At 45.3% G+C, this 14,916-nt stretch overlaps 1 protein-coding gene across 1 annotated transcript in view; it reads right to left on the bottom strand.

The window, feature by feature from the left end:
• Window positions 1–8,091, bottom strand: part of ANAPC5 (anaphase promoting complex subunit 5) — a 54,821-nt gene extending 46,730 nt beyond the window's left edge. The window contains exons 1-2 of the mRNA XM_068245127.1: window positions 7,773–8,091; window positions 3,094–3,173 (exon numbers count right to left, since the gene is read on the bottom strand). Coding sequence (XP_068101228.1) covers window positions 3,094–3,173; window positions 7,773–7,973 — 281 coding nt within the window. The 5' untranslated portion in view covers window positions 7,974–8,091. The remainder of the gene's footprint in view (window positions 1–3,093; window positions 3,174–7,772) is intronic.
• Window positions 8,092–14,916: the final 6,825 nt, after the last annotated feature.

The following is a 14,916-nucleotide window of genomic DNA, read 5'->3' as shown; positions in this document are numbered from 1 at the left end:
AAGGACTCGACCTGTATATCTAACGGGAAATTGCATGGTGTGTACCAGGTATTAAACTACAACTGGCAGTGGAGCAGCAGAACTGTCAGTCAATAAGAATATTTAAAAGAAATAAATATGGCCACCTTAATAACCTTCTACCTACAGGGTCACTCTAAAGGACAACTGTAGCAAGAGGGCTATGGAGGCTGCCATATTTATTTCCTTTTAAACAATACTAGTTGCCTGGCAGCCCTACTGATCTATTTGGCTGCAGTAGTGTCTGAATCACACCAGAAACCAGCATGCAGCTAATCTTGTCAGCTCTGACAATGATGTCAGAAACATCTGATCTGCTGCATTCTTGTTCAGGGTCTATGGCTAAAAGTATCAGGCAGAGGATCAGCAAGCTAGCCAGGCAACTGGTATTGCTTAAAGTAACACTGTCATTTTAGAACACTTGGTTTGATAATGTACAAATAATGTCTAAGTAGCTGCTTTTCCTACTTTTCATGTTAACCACTTGATGACCCACCCTTTACCCCCCCTTAAGGACCAGCGTGGTTTTTAGTGATCTGTGCTGGGTGGGCTCTACAGCCGCCAGCACAGATCAGGGTGCAGGCAGAGAGATCAGATTGCCCCCCTTTTTTCCCCCCTATGGGGATGATGTGCAGGGGGGGGTCTGATCTCTTCTGCCTGCGTGTGGCTGGCGGGGGGGGCACCTCAAAGCCCCCCTCCGCGGCGAAATTCCCCCCTCCCTCTCCTACCTGTCCCCCCCCCCCCCCCCGGTGAGCGAGGCTGCACAGGACGCTATCCGTCCTGTGCAGCCAGTGACAGGTCGTCCCGTCACATGGCGGCGATCCCCGGCCGCTGATTGGCCGGGGATCGCCGATCTGTACAAATGTAAACAAAGTGGATTATTTCCGTTTGTGTTTACATTTAGCCTGCGAGCCGCCATCGGCGGCCCGCAGGCTATTCACGGAGCCCCCCGCCGTGATTTGACAGGAAGCAGCCGCTCGCGCGAGCGGCTGCTTCCTGATTAATCAGCCTGCAGCTGGCGACGCAGTACTGCGTCGCTGGTCCTGCAGCTGCCACTTTGCCGAGGCACGGTATAAGCGTGCGGTCGGCAAGTGGTTAAATAGAGGCAAAAGCTTTAATTTATTGTGTGTAGATTTTAGCTACATTTGGAATGTCTCATTTGCAAAGATATGAATCTCTGCAGTATGACATGCTAAGAACAGTGTAAACACAAGAAAGGTTTTGGATCAGCACCTATCCAATGTAGGGAGAAACGTGTGCCCAAGCTTATGGCGTTCCACACCACTGGAGCCGTTAATACAGTAAATCCACATGGAGCAGGCACCAGCGATGAAAATAGTTGTATCTTTATTGATCACATTGATTAAAATCAGCAGTGATATAACAACTTGTTGTTATATCACTGCTGATTTTAATCAATGTGATCAATAAAGATACAACTATTTTCATCGCTGGTGCCTGCTCCATGTGGATCTACTATGCTAAGAACAGTGTAATATTGAAGCAGAGTTATATGAAAAGCCTGTCAGGTTTCACACACAATTACAAATATTATGTTGCACATAAGATATATTTCCTCTGCTCTCTGCAGAGAGCTCAGTCAGAGACAGGTAGAGCGTACACACACACACACACACACACACACACACACACACACACACACACACACACACACACACACACACACACACACACACACACACACACACACACACACACACACACACACACGTAAGCAGATGAAGAGTGAGGAAGTGCCCACTCCCTTTTCATGGTTCATTCTGAAAAGTGTAAAAGAAATTAGATAGGAAACAAAGAGATAAGAATTAAAATGTATACACCAGTACTTAGCAGCACTTCCCAAAAAAATAGTGTTTCTTTAAAAAGGAAATAAATGTCAGAATCCAAAGCCCTTTTGCTACAATTGTCCCTTAATAACTACACCAGCCATTAGCAGGTAGTGGGATTACCCCAGACTTATGCCCGGTTCACACTTACATTAAAAAAAAAAACTGTCTGTTGGCAGATCAGAATGGAACGGATGCAAATTGATCCAATATTAACATTGGGATCCGTTCTCATCCGTCTGTTCGAACGGATCTGTTCTGCACGATCCACTGAACGGAATCACAATTTCCTTCTGCAGCAATTTTTCTTGACTGCTGAACCCAGCGGAATGGAAACGGAAGCTGAAACACTACATTGGGGGCAATGGGAGAACAGAACGTTTCTTCACACTAGTGAAGAAATGGACCGTTCTATCCAGCAAAATTCACTTTGCTGATGAGGATCTAGGGGAGATGTGGGGGAACGGAAGCAGCTGAAGGCAAATCAAGTGAAAACGGATCTGATCAACTGGTAATCAGATCAGTTTGAAACTTAAAGAGTAACTGTCAGGCTGCAGAAGCTAATTTAAACCTCTATTCTCCTGTGTTAAACAGTTTAGACGGAAGCCAAAAAGGCAATAGTGAAGATAAAAATCTCTCTTACATTTGATGTGTGCTTATCAGCAAAGCTGTTAGACCCAAGAGGACGCAAGCCGCATACCATACTGCAAAGCATTCTGGGGCCCTCCCCTCGGCTGCTAAGGAGAAGACAGGATCAAGTTTCAGCAGCTTCTAACTCAGTCCAGATAAATCTCCGGGCAGAGTACACTGCAGGAGTCCGCTATTGTTCCTAGCCACATGGCTAATTAATATTCACTGCACACTAGTGTTATTCAGTACGAGCTTTTCTGTGATCAGGAAGCAGGCAGGACATGACGACACATTTGACTTCATAGGAGACAGACAAACCTGGAGCCTGCCATGAGCTGTCAGGAGCATCAATCTCTGCATATACTATATACAAATTCTGTGAAGTACAAACGCGGACAGTGAAATGCATATGTAATGTAAGTACAGCCAATCTTTAGCTACTGATATATGTGTTTATTTTCTCTGAGACCTTATACCTAACAGCTCCTCTCATTAAAGAGTGTGAACCGGGCCTTTTTTTTTTTTTTTTTTTTTTTTTTTTTTTTAACTTGGCTCAGTGTTCAGTGGTTAGTAAAGTGCTGTGTTACATGCTAGGTACCTGATTTGCACTGAACTTGCTACATTTGGACAACATTCTTCTACAATCTTCAGCAGTTTTGAAAGTGACATATCTGGACCCTAAAACAAGAACAAAAATGGTCTCAAAAAGTGAGGTACGCAAGTCATACAAATAACATGCATAATAATTAATACAACATGAGCATTTAAATGTAAATTTTATTTTGAATTTAAAAAAATAGCCGTGAACAGAGATCAATTTGATCTTCACAATTTAGTCTGCTCTAAATAAAATTTTAAATCAATCAGTATGCTCAAGCTGCCTTTCATTTCAGCCTTAGCAGCAGATCTCTCGGTATTCATTTACAAGGATACCTTAGCACAAAATTAAATACAGGGGAGCAGGCATGTTTTGTGGGCTCTCCTCATATCCACCGCTCCCCCGTTCTCCTCCGGTACTGCCTACCATCCCTCCTCCTTACTTCCTGGTTGTGGTGGTTGTGGCTGACTGCACGGGTCGGCAGTACCGGAAGAGGTCTGAGGAGAACGGGTCGAGTGGTGGGCATGAGGAGAACCCACTAAACATGAAAAAAACACATAAATCCAGGCACATCGCCTCTTGTTAGGACATTTAAATAAGCAATTTAAGGAAAGGGAGGTGCTAAAGGGGGTGTGGACAGAAAAATAGCAAAAATCAGTAACCCTTTGCACGCTCACATGCAAATGTTCAAACACTTGTATTCACAGATTCACTCATCCAGGCACCACTGTTATCACTACAGCTAAATTAAAAGCCGGGGTCTTAGTTCACAAAGGAATGCATTCTTTTGCTTAGTCACCTACACTGCGCAGAAGTACCCAGGTAAATGTAGGTGTCCTAACTCTGGCCCTGTAACATGCATAGTGCAGACATGCAAACATTCATTGCATCAAACCTATCTAGGGATTAGGAGCACACATCCTAACGTCCTCTCATGGGACAGATAATGCATCATACCAATCGCACAAGGGAGCTAACGTTATGTATCCATGCGCACAATGCACATACACCAGCATAGCGTACGAGAGAGAACGGCGCCGGAGACTTGGGCGCAGGACACAGCCAGTATATGACTGATCCTGCTGCCGCACAAGTCCGGGCTGTGTTAATTACTATTCCCCCTCCAGGCCGACATGGATAGTGGGGGAATGAAATAATTCGGCTTCCAGCAATTGCTGGAAGCCGAATTATTGTTTTAAAAGCAACTTCAGGTCCGTCTTCTGACGGCGCTGAAGTTACTCCCTGTGCCTGCGATAGCCGTAGTTCCTATTACGGCCTATGGTGGCGCCGGCTGCGCCCAAGTCTCCTGCGCTGCTGCGCCCAAGTGTCCAGCGCTGGATTTACCGTGTTCGCCAGCATAAGCTGTGTGCATGCTGACAAAAAACACAAACAGGGGAAGGAGGGAATGCACTAGATTAAAACCCTGGCCACAAGGATCCATAAGAAGAAAAAAAAACACATAAATCCAGGCACATCGCCTCTAGTTAGGACATTTAAATAAGTAATTTAACCTCCTTAGCGGTATACCCGACACTACCGCTCTGTGGCCCCAGGAGTCCCCCTTAATGAAATAAATCTCTCTAGGCTAGCTAGTAAGAGTCTCCGGCACCCTCCGCTCCCCTGCGATCCCCCCGTTTATTAACACCCCCCCCTGGATCCAGCGATTGCGCAGCCTCCCGGCACAGCTCTGGTCTCTCTATGGGGAGGATCGGGTTTGCGCATGACGTCATCTGCGATCCTCCCCATAGTGAACACCAGAGCTGTCCAGGGAGGCTGCGCCGATCGCTGGATCTAGGCTGAGTAACGTATAAACGGGGGAGCGGCAGCGATCGGGGGGGTGACGGAGACTTCTTCTAGCTAGCCTAGTGCTAGCTAGAGGGATTATAGCAATTAGGCACAATTATTTTAAAATCAGCCAAAAAGTGACAAAACCTCCTGAGCGGCGTAACGCTCAGGAGGTTAAGGAAAGGGAGGTGCTAAAGGGGGTGTGGACAGAAAAATAGCAAAAATCAGTAACCCTTTTAGGACACCTACGTTTACCTGGGTACTTCTGCACAGTGTAGGTGACTAAACAAAAGAATGTATTCCTTTGTGAACTAAGACCCCAGCTTTTAATTTAGCTGTAGGGATAACAGTGGTGCCTGGTTGAGTAAATCTGTGAATGCAATGGTTTGAACATTTTGCATGCGAGCGTGCAAAGGGTTACTGATTTTAACCCACTAAACATGCCTGCTCCACTCGAAGCAGGCAGTTGCGCTAAGGTATCCTTTAAGAATACAACTGCAGTGATCCTTGGGGTATGCCTCGCACTCACAATAGGAATAGGCATTTTTGTGACAGGAGTGCTTCAGCTGAAAAAAAGGGTTGATGCCCCTTGTGAAACATTAGAAGAAAGGTAGCCGGCACATCTGTTTTTTATTGTTACTTGCAATGCTAAAAAGTCAACGTTTCGGAGGCACGCAGGGCCCCTTTATCAAGGCATAAATTGCTCTTGGCAAGCCATCTGTCCACCGCTCAAAAGTGGATTGGCTTTAGTCAGATGGGGAGTTAGAGCTCCTTTTTGCACTCACTAGCAGTGATGTCTCCAGCGAGCAGCTGCAGGGGTTAATCATCCAAAATATGCCCACTATCTGCTACACAACCCTCCCCATTGACCCAAACAGGAAAAGGGACTGTCAGGTAGTAATCCTTTTTTTTTTTTCTTGGGGGGGGGGGGGGTGACCGCAGACAGTTTCCCCAGGGTGGGGGCCCAGGGTGGGGGCCACACCAGTGCTGCTCCCCTTTCTCGGGGTACGCTCGAGAGAGGTTAGGGTAGGGGCAATAAGGAGGCCAACACGAGGCACCCCTGTTGAGATGCAAATTATTTTGCATGGGCCGACTCCTGCAGGGACAAACAGAAAGCAGAATAGTACCTTTAGACCAGGCATGGGCAAACTTGGCCCTCCAGCTGTTAAGGAACTACAAGTCCCACAATGCATTTGCCTTTATGAGTCATGGCTGTGGCTGTCAGACTCCTGCAATGCATTGTTAGACTTGTAGTTCCTTAACAGCTGGAGGGCCAAGTTTGCCTATGCCTGCTTTAGACCCTACATATTCTGGCTTGGAGATGCAATTTGCATGTGCTATGCCTTAAAATGTCATGAGACACTTATGCAGCCAGATTATAAATCAGGTGATAACTGGTTTGGTAGCAGACACCTTTGTTTCTCTTGTGCATTTCATTTAGGACAAGGGGCTGAGCTGCAGCTTTTTCATCATCCTGATTGGAAGGGTGGTGCGTGGTAGCTCAGGCACAGCTTTAGGCCTCTTTCATACGGAAGATTGAACTGTGCGCTTATCAGTGAAGCACCACACTCAGTGCCGAGACTAGGCTCCACATAGCAGTAATGTAATACTGCGTGTGGTGCATAAGGGTAGTTCGGGGCTCCAGCAGTTGCTGGATCCCAAATTACATCTCCCTCCAAGTTGCGACAACCCAGAGGGGTAACAGTATTTAACACCATCATGGGGTTTTGCGGCAACAGGGAGATCCGTCATTCGGCTCGCCCTGTGCCCAACTATACGGCAACTTGGATATAAATACGCCTCATCAGGCAGCTCAGCCTCTTGGCTGCCTTCCCAAAAGCGCTGTTAGGGTACAATTTAAATGCAGCTAAATGGCAGCGTTTGTAAAACCACAAGTCTGTGCTCATCACAAAGTGCTTTTACCTGGCAGCAGAGAACAGTGATTCTATGGTGGTGGTGGTGGGGGGGGGGCTACAAGTACAGAGCACAGTTAGACCACCATTGCTGAGTTTGAGGCAGGCTGTGGTAACATAAGTGGGGGTGGCCACAGCGCTCCCGATTTCTTCGGAAAGGCTGCAGGTACAATCCACCATTGCGGTTTTGTCAATGGGGGTGCTTTTTAGCCACCAATTCTGATGTATTAGGACACTAAGCAGGCAGGTAATACCTTCTTGAGCACGATGGAGGTGCTCGTTAATAACAAAAGTGGAATTTCACCTTAAAAGCAAAAGTGTAACTTTAGGCTTTTAGTCTGACATTGTTGGTGTGTTTATTTTTCTGTCCCCTTACTACTCAAGACATACCGCTAGATAGGCTTTTAGTCTGACATTTTTGGTGTGTTTATTTTTCTACCTGTTTACTACAAAAGACATGCCGCTACATAATGGGAGCTACTATATTTTAGGTGACCCAACAAGAACGTCAATAGAGAAATTCCGCTAGCGTGATTGGGTGGGCAGCACCCTCTTAAACGTCTAGGTGTGAGATAGATTGTAGAAATAATTAGCCCACACTACTCCACCAATTATAACGCTTTGTGCTGTAAGAGGATGCTAGAATTGGACAACTGCGACCTATGAGGTTTCCTGCTGGATGACCCAAGATACACTAGCACTGATTTTACCAATGTGACAATTTCAGAAAGCCTTTAGAAGTCCTGAAAATTAATTAAACCAAATGTTAGCAGAATCCCAAATAAAATTCTGTATGGTCTCAAAAAGACAGTCACATGAAAGGAATTCTTCTGGAGATAATTGATTTTCTATGCACTCTATATGAAGAAGCCTTGTCCATAGAATGGTCAAACATGTAGGTTAGAGTGTAAATGGAAGGAAGAGTCAGCAGCTGCTGTGGACACTTCAGCTCATAGTCCAGAAGCCCTCCCTCGCACTGACCTGTAGAAGCGGAAGGATCTGCTTGTTCAGGCGCCTCTTCTCCAGTATTGTGATCTCCGTGTTCTTCGTCATCTCGCTTAGCAGCACCAACACGGAGATCTTGTACGGCGTCACCCAATCTTTAATGCCAAACACATTGGCGTGCACCACCCCATTGGTCATCATGGGGTTGAAGTACAAGCTCTCATGCACACTGGCCATCTCTGACAGGCGGACATATACACCAGTTACACAGTATTCTACTACCAGGCAGGTATAGTACAGCTTCACAGCAACGCGCGTCAAAACATCCGCCCATAGGAAGGGAGAACGCGTATCACGTGACCAAATACTCGTAACCGGTCAGTAAAGGCTTCCTTCAGAAACTAGACTCAGATGATTAGGTTCCTACTTGAAGAGAAAGTTGAAAATACCGCGATTGGCGTACAAACTTGGAAAGTGCGTTTAAAGGATACCCCAACTGAAATGTGACATAATGAGATAGACATGTGTATGTACGGTGCCTAGCACACAGATAACTATGCTGTGTTCCTTTTTTTATTTTTCTGCCTGAAAGAGTTAAATATAAGGTATGCAAGTGGCTGACTCAGTCCTGACTCAGACAGGAAGTGACTACAGTGTGACCCTCACTGATAAGAAATTCCAACTATAAAACACTTTCCTAGCAGAAAATGGCTTCTGAGAGCAAGAAAGAGGTAAAAAAGGGGAATTTCTTATCAGTGAGAGTCACACTGTAGTCACTTCCTGTCTGAGTCAGGACTGAGTCAGCCACTTACATACCTGATATTTAACTCTTTCAGGCAGAGAAAGAAAAAAAGGAACACAGCATAGTTATCTGTGTGCTAGGCACTGTACATACACATGTCTATCTCATCATGTCACATTTCAGTTGGGGTATCCTTTAAGGAGAAAAGGGAACCCAGCGATCCAAAATTAGTAGAATTTTCTAGTATTCAGTAAAGTGATTTTTTTTGTGTTGAAGTTTGTTTCCAATTTAGTAACCTAACCAGTGAAATGTAAGTTTGTGTAAAAGATATCAGAGGGTCGATAAGAACCCATCTAAACATAGAAAAGTAACTTGTCACTGGGTTAGTTCTTTAGCATTAGTCTGTAGTTAGCTACCAGGGGCTGGACTGTACTGTAGGTAGAGTAAAGTAAGCCCACATCGTGACAACAGTACTCGGCACTATTTTTAGTACCTCATTCTGTGCAGTATATTGGGGTGATGGGGTGTCCAGCACATGGAGGGGATGAAGTGCTGTTTGCTCACGGCACTGTCTGGAATGCAACATGAGATCTGATATAAGGGCCCAATATTTGGTCAATATCATAGCTCCCAACTGTCCCTTTTTCGGAGAGACAGTCCCTTTTTGGGAGCCCTGTCCCTCTGTCCCTGTATCACCCTCATTTGTCCCTCTTTCAGGACTTTGTCCCTCTTTCTATATAAATATATACATTTCTATACTAAAAATGTGTTTAATTGACTCTAAACTTTATTCCCATCCTTTAAAGAGAATCTGTATTGTTAAAATCGCACAAAAGTAAACATACCAGTGTGTTAGGGGACATCTCCTATTACCCTCTGTCACAATTTCGCCGCTCCCCGCCGCATTAAAAGTAGTCAAAAACAGTTTTAAAAAGTTTGTTTATAAACAAACAAAATGGCCACCAAAACAGGAAGTAGATTGATGTACAATATGTCCACACATAGAAAATACATCCATACACAAGCAGGCTGTATACAGCTTTCCTTTTGAATCTCAAAAGATCATTTGTGTGTTTACCTTCTGTCCCCTTCTTCTCTCATGCACTGAACATTACAGGCTTCCTGCAGACAGCTCTGCCTGTGCCTGTGTTTGTAATTCCTCAGTATGTGTCAGCCAGCTACTTTCACAGCCTTATGCTGGGAATACACGGTTCGTTTTTGCCTTCGTTTAAACCTTCGTTTTGATTGTGCCTTTTGTCCTTTTCGATCCCGAAATAATCGGTCATACGGTTAATATCACCACCCACGGTTTCGGTTTTTTTTTCGATTCTGATGGTGTCGTTTTTCCAATGATCGAAGGCTGCAAAGAAACAAAACGAAAATCCCTTTTTACAGGGACGGACTAGCATAAACGAATATATAATCGATCTGAACAGCCATCAAGCCTACCAATGGCTCGATTAGATGGATAAAGAGAGATAATATCAAACATGTTCGATCACTAGTCGTTCGTTTTTGGGGTCTATTAATCGAAACTATAATGAGATTATGACTATTTTCACATACGTTTTCAACACTCGATTCGTTTACCGAACGAATCGAAGGTTTAAACGAAGGCAAAAACGAACCGTGTATTCCCAGCATAACAGAGGAGGATTTTTATCCAGCTCTCTTCTATCACTGATAAGATAGCAGAGAAGCTGCTGGCTTATGTAAATAAAACACACACTGGAGTGTGCATAGAGGAACAGACCAGCACGGAAGAGTTGGCAGCCTTCCAGACACAGGCCGACAAGTCTGACAGGGGAAAGATACATTGATTTATTACAGAGACCGTGATAGTACAAAGTGCTGCAGTGAGCCAGAACAGATTAGAATAGGTTTAGGAACTTGTAGGATGGTAGCAAAAACGTTGTAATTTTTGTTACAGAGTCACTTTAAATTGATATATTACTAATTTTAAAATGTTACTATGAAGGAAAATGAACCAGGATAGAAAGGACCAGTGTGGTTTGAATTATAAAACAACATATTTTCTTATGAAATTTTTATGGTATGCGTGACTGGAGGCGTGGTGGGGGTGTGGCAGGGGCGTGGCTTAAGTGTCCCTTTTTCTCATCTCAAAAAGTTGGGAGGTATGGTCAATATTGGTGTATATTTAAGTATATAGGAGCTATCCTAGTTGAGGTGACCCAGCAGGAATCCAAATACACCAGTGGCTAGTGTTGTCCGGATCATGAACGATTCGGATCTTTGATCCGAATCTATTTTGTGAGTCGAATCATCAAAATGAGTGATTCGGATCGAAAAGGGGGCGGGGCCAGGAGAGACACGCCCCCTCTCAGCGGGCAGCGGGGTCCTGGAAGCAGAGCAGAGATGGATCGCTCTGTTGAAGGGGTTGCAGCTTTGCACAGCCACAGGTAGATGAGAGAGGGGACATCGGTGCCGCTGCCAGATATGCGTAGAGCACACATACTGGCTGAAATTTGCTGCTCATTATATAGGCTGTCTGTTCCATAGTTGTGCACAGTGAACACATTGGAAACTTTTGGCACAGCTCAGTAACGTTACAGGCACTGTGATTGCTGTGCAATATGATCCTCATGCACTGCTCTAAACAGCTGCACTTCACTTCTGGGAATGCTTTGGGGAATGGGAGTTGGGAGTATACAGATGAACATATAGGTGAAATATATGTAAAGCATAATGATTGCAGCATGTGGTTATTGCGTGCAAACAAACATTTCTGCTCTCTGCTCGTCCCTTCTCTGTCCACTCCCTGCCCTCTGTCCATCTTCTCCCCTTCTCTGTGTGTCCACCCCCCTCCCCTTCTCCTGTCCTGCTAGTCATTTCACCCCTGAATGCTTCCCTTGTAAAATGATCCGAGATTCGGATCAAAGATCCGAATCTTTTCAATGATCCGATTCGAATCAACTGGATCATTGAAAAGATCCGAACTTCGCATCTCTACCAGTGGCTGCGCCCTGCAATTTAGTTGCCATAACTAATTTGTAAGAAATAGGGGACCTAGGGGGAAACACTACCCATGCCGGTGTGATGAAAGAAATAGCAACCCATTACTTTTTGTAACTTACTGTACAGACTGTGCATAACTGAGCATGCATGGCTTCTCTCAGGCATCTCGCCTGTAATTATTTGCAACCGCCCGTGTCCTGAGATTAAATCGTTATTTCTACCCTCCGGGGGGGTTATTAGTTGCCACCAAAGGGGAGGTTATTAGTTCCATCCAGAGAGGTTATTAGTTCCCCATCAAGGGGGGGGGGTTAGAGTTAGTTACCTCCGGCGGGGTTATTAGTTGCCCGCCAGAGGAGGGTTCTGCGTGAGACTAGGGTTAGGTAGGGTTGCATTTTCTGATAATAATAGCTTATATCAATGTTTAGGTTGCACTTTCTGATAGCTATACCTATAAATGAATGCAACCGGTTGCAAAAATTTTCACCACTCAACCAACTGAATAAGTTTAGTAAAGCTGCATGAGCGGAGGCGGCAGCTGAAGGGAGTACCATGCCTGAAGCCCAGCAGCCAATTTTAACATTTATTTAATAGATAGTGTTTCCCCTGGGTTCCCTTGTTCCAACATCCTAGCATACTTATCAAGGGGGGGGGGGGGGGGGGGGTTAGTTCCTTCCAGGTAAGGTTATTTGTTGCCTACCAAGGGAGGGGGGTTATTAGTTCCCTCTGCAGGGCAGTAACTAGAAATCACTGGGCCTTGCATGCCCTTCAGCCAGTGGCATACTTCCTGCTGGACAGGATGTACAATTGTACATCACTGGTAATCCCGGCTTTTCTGCCATATTTGGGTTGTTCTGTACATATACACTGCACTGCCAACAGATTGAAAATTTGTGTTGCACAATCACTTCCATGGATTCCGCCGCTGCTGTGTTGCTGTAGAAGTCGCACGTTAACCAACTGTTGACTTTGTAGCGACAAATTGGAAGCTTCAGGCACAACGCGGTTAGTGTACTAGGCCACATACATTTTCTTTGCTGTTGCCAGGGGTGTTGCTCGCCCCAAAGATCAGTGGCACGTGCCCCGGATCTATTCTGGGTTGCCCCTGATGTCCCCCAGGCAGAGTCAGACAGCAGGCAGTAGTACTCATCTCTGGCTGCTTGGTGTCCAGATTCTGCAGACATCTCTCTGGGCTTCTCTCCTTAGTGTGGAATCAGAAGCTAGAGCTCCTAGCATCTGATTCTTGGATGCTAGGGGGAGAATTGCCAGCTAGAGTGGATCTCTCCAGACTTGGAGAGAGGGAATGAGTAGTTCCTCCTGCTGTGCTACTCTGCTGGGGAGGGGGTAGTAGGGAGGACCAGTGAGGACACACACAAGGATGCATGCTCCCTATGGAGGCTTCACAGCTTTCAGCATATCACCACTACACCCAGCATGCCCCATAGAGGCACCACAGCACCTAGTATGCCCCATGGAGCCACACAATTACATTAATAGAGAGGGGAGCTTCATCCAACATTTTACTGGGCAGGCCTACTTAGACTGCTGTTAACTTCAAGTAAATTTGTCTCCACCAATGACCACACCCACATTCTGGTGTGTGGCCACACCCATTTTTGGCTGGAGTGCCCAAAAGTGCCCCGGATCTCTTAGGATCCTAGCAACACCCCTGGCTGTTGCATTACCCTGTTTGCAGAAAGGGTAAGGCAAGTATAAAAGCGGCCTAAGGCTACTTTTACATATAGTAGTGCAGTGCAATTGTCTACTTTTACATATGGTGCAGTGCAATTGTCCTGTGGCATGAGAGCCCAAGGACAATTGCACTGCACCATTTCCCTTCACATAATACCCTGCGACAGAGTAATATGCATATCATGCATAACCATCTAGCATGTGTACAAGGCGAGACATAATGTACAGACATCAAGCTGTTGGTGGCTGAAATGATTGTGATCATTTTGGCAATCAGTATGATGTCTGTATAGGCCACCCCTAGCCTCTGTGCCCAACTTTTGTGAGCAATCAGTTGGGATGGATATTTTAGCCCAATACATTGGAAGGGGTTTTCTCATAACATAGGACTGGAGATGTATGTGTGCTTGTGGTGTTTTCTTTTGTGCATGTATGTTTTTTGTGTTCACTTTTTCCTATTCATAGCTGTGAAAGTAGAGGGAGGGGTCGTGCTACATTACAATGTATCTTATAAAGTAAACTGAGCACCTAAAAATATAAAAACTATACCTAATAAACTTTCACCTAAGGGCGGTTGACACTTAAGGCACTTTTTGATCTACTTACAGGGGAACCCTATTAGGGTGGGAACTACTGCTGCCTTGCAATTTTTATAAACTTGCTATCACTCTGCATTTTTGTAACAATTTCACTTTGAAGAAATTATGCAAAATCACATTTCTTCAAAATAATTAGAAAAATTGCTAAAAGTGATTTTCAGTGTGAACCAGGCCTTGGGGTTCTTTTCCATTAAACGCGATCAAGCTGAAAATCGGATTGTACCTATTTTGACGTTCTCAATTAACATGTAAATCACGGTGCTGTTTTTCCACTACGCAAGTCCTTTCCCCCTGAATTGGCAGTCGCCAGCTTCCACAATTCATGGTGTGTTTGCATTTGCACCTGATTGATATGATTGCATGCATTTTGGTGCGCTTGCGCAGCAATCCCATTTATTATAAATAAATGTGATCGCAAGCACAGAACCACTATGCAGCGCAGAGCTGTGTGTCCAGTGGCATAGCTTAGGAGCTCTGGGCCCTGGTGCAAGTTTTACATGGGCCCCCGCCAAGCACTCTATACATAACAATTCATACGGCGCACCAAAACTTGCCAATGGCAACCACAGTGTCAGAGGTGCAAGACGGGGATGGGGAACAGCTTGTTAATGATCATTCAAAGCATCTATAGAAGTGGTTATTATCAGCACAGGACCAATAGAGAGCTATTAGGAAGGTTTGTAAGTGGCATGGGGTGGGAAGAGAAGGGCGGTAAGCATTTATACCTAGTCTCTGTGTATGCAGATGCGTGTATACAGCGTGGAATATATCGCTGTGGGTACTCCAATCTGCGGCAAGGACAGACAAGATGGAGGCTCACACAGGGGCGTAACTACAGGGGAGCAGCCCCTCCAACCGCAGGGGGACCCAGAGCTGTAAGATGGCCCCAAATACTACTTAACTCCCTCCAATAAAGAGGTCCATCCTTCAGAACAGGTGTCTTTGTGAACATATTTATATAGGTATGAAGACTATGATGTCTACACATTTTATGACCATCACAGGATGGGCCCACAGGCTGTGAGGGTCACAAGGCGTAGTCAAGGGAAACGGGAACATTGTGGGGGTCCCATCAAAGTTTTAGGGGGGGGGGCATGATTTACAGTTACGCCCCTGGACCTTACACAGGAGCTAGGCAGCAGCCCCCAAAAGGTAATTTTTATTCCACGTGGTG

The sequence above is a fragment of the Hyperolius riggenbachi genome, chromosome 1, assembly GCF_040937935.1.
Source record: "Hyperolius riggenbachi isolate aHypRig1 chromosome 1, aHypRig1.pri, whole genome shotgun sequence".
NCBI classification, from domain to species: Eukaryota; Metazoa; Chordata; class Amphibia; order Anura; family Hyperoliidae; genus Hyperolius; species Hyperolius riggenbachi.
The sequence above is the reverse complement of the archived record's forward strand: the minus strand, read 5'-3'. Positions and strand labels throughout refer to the sequence as shown.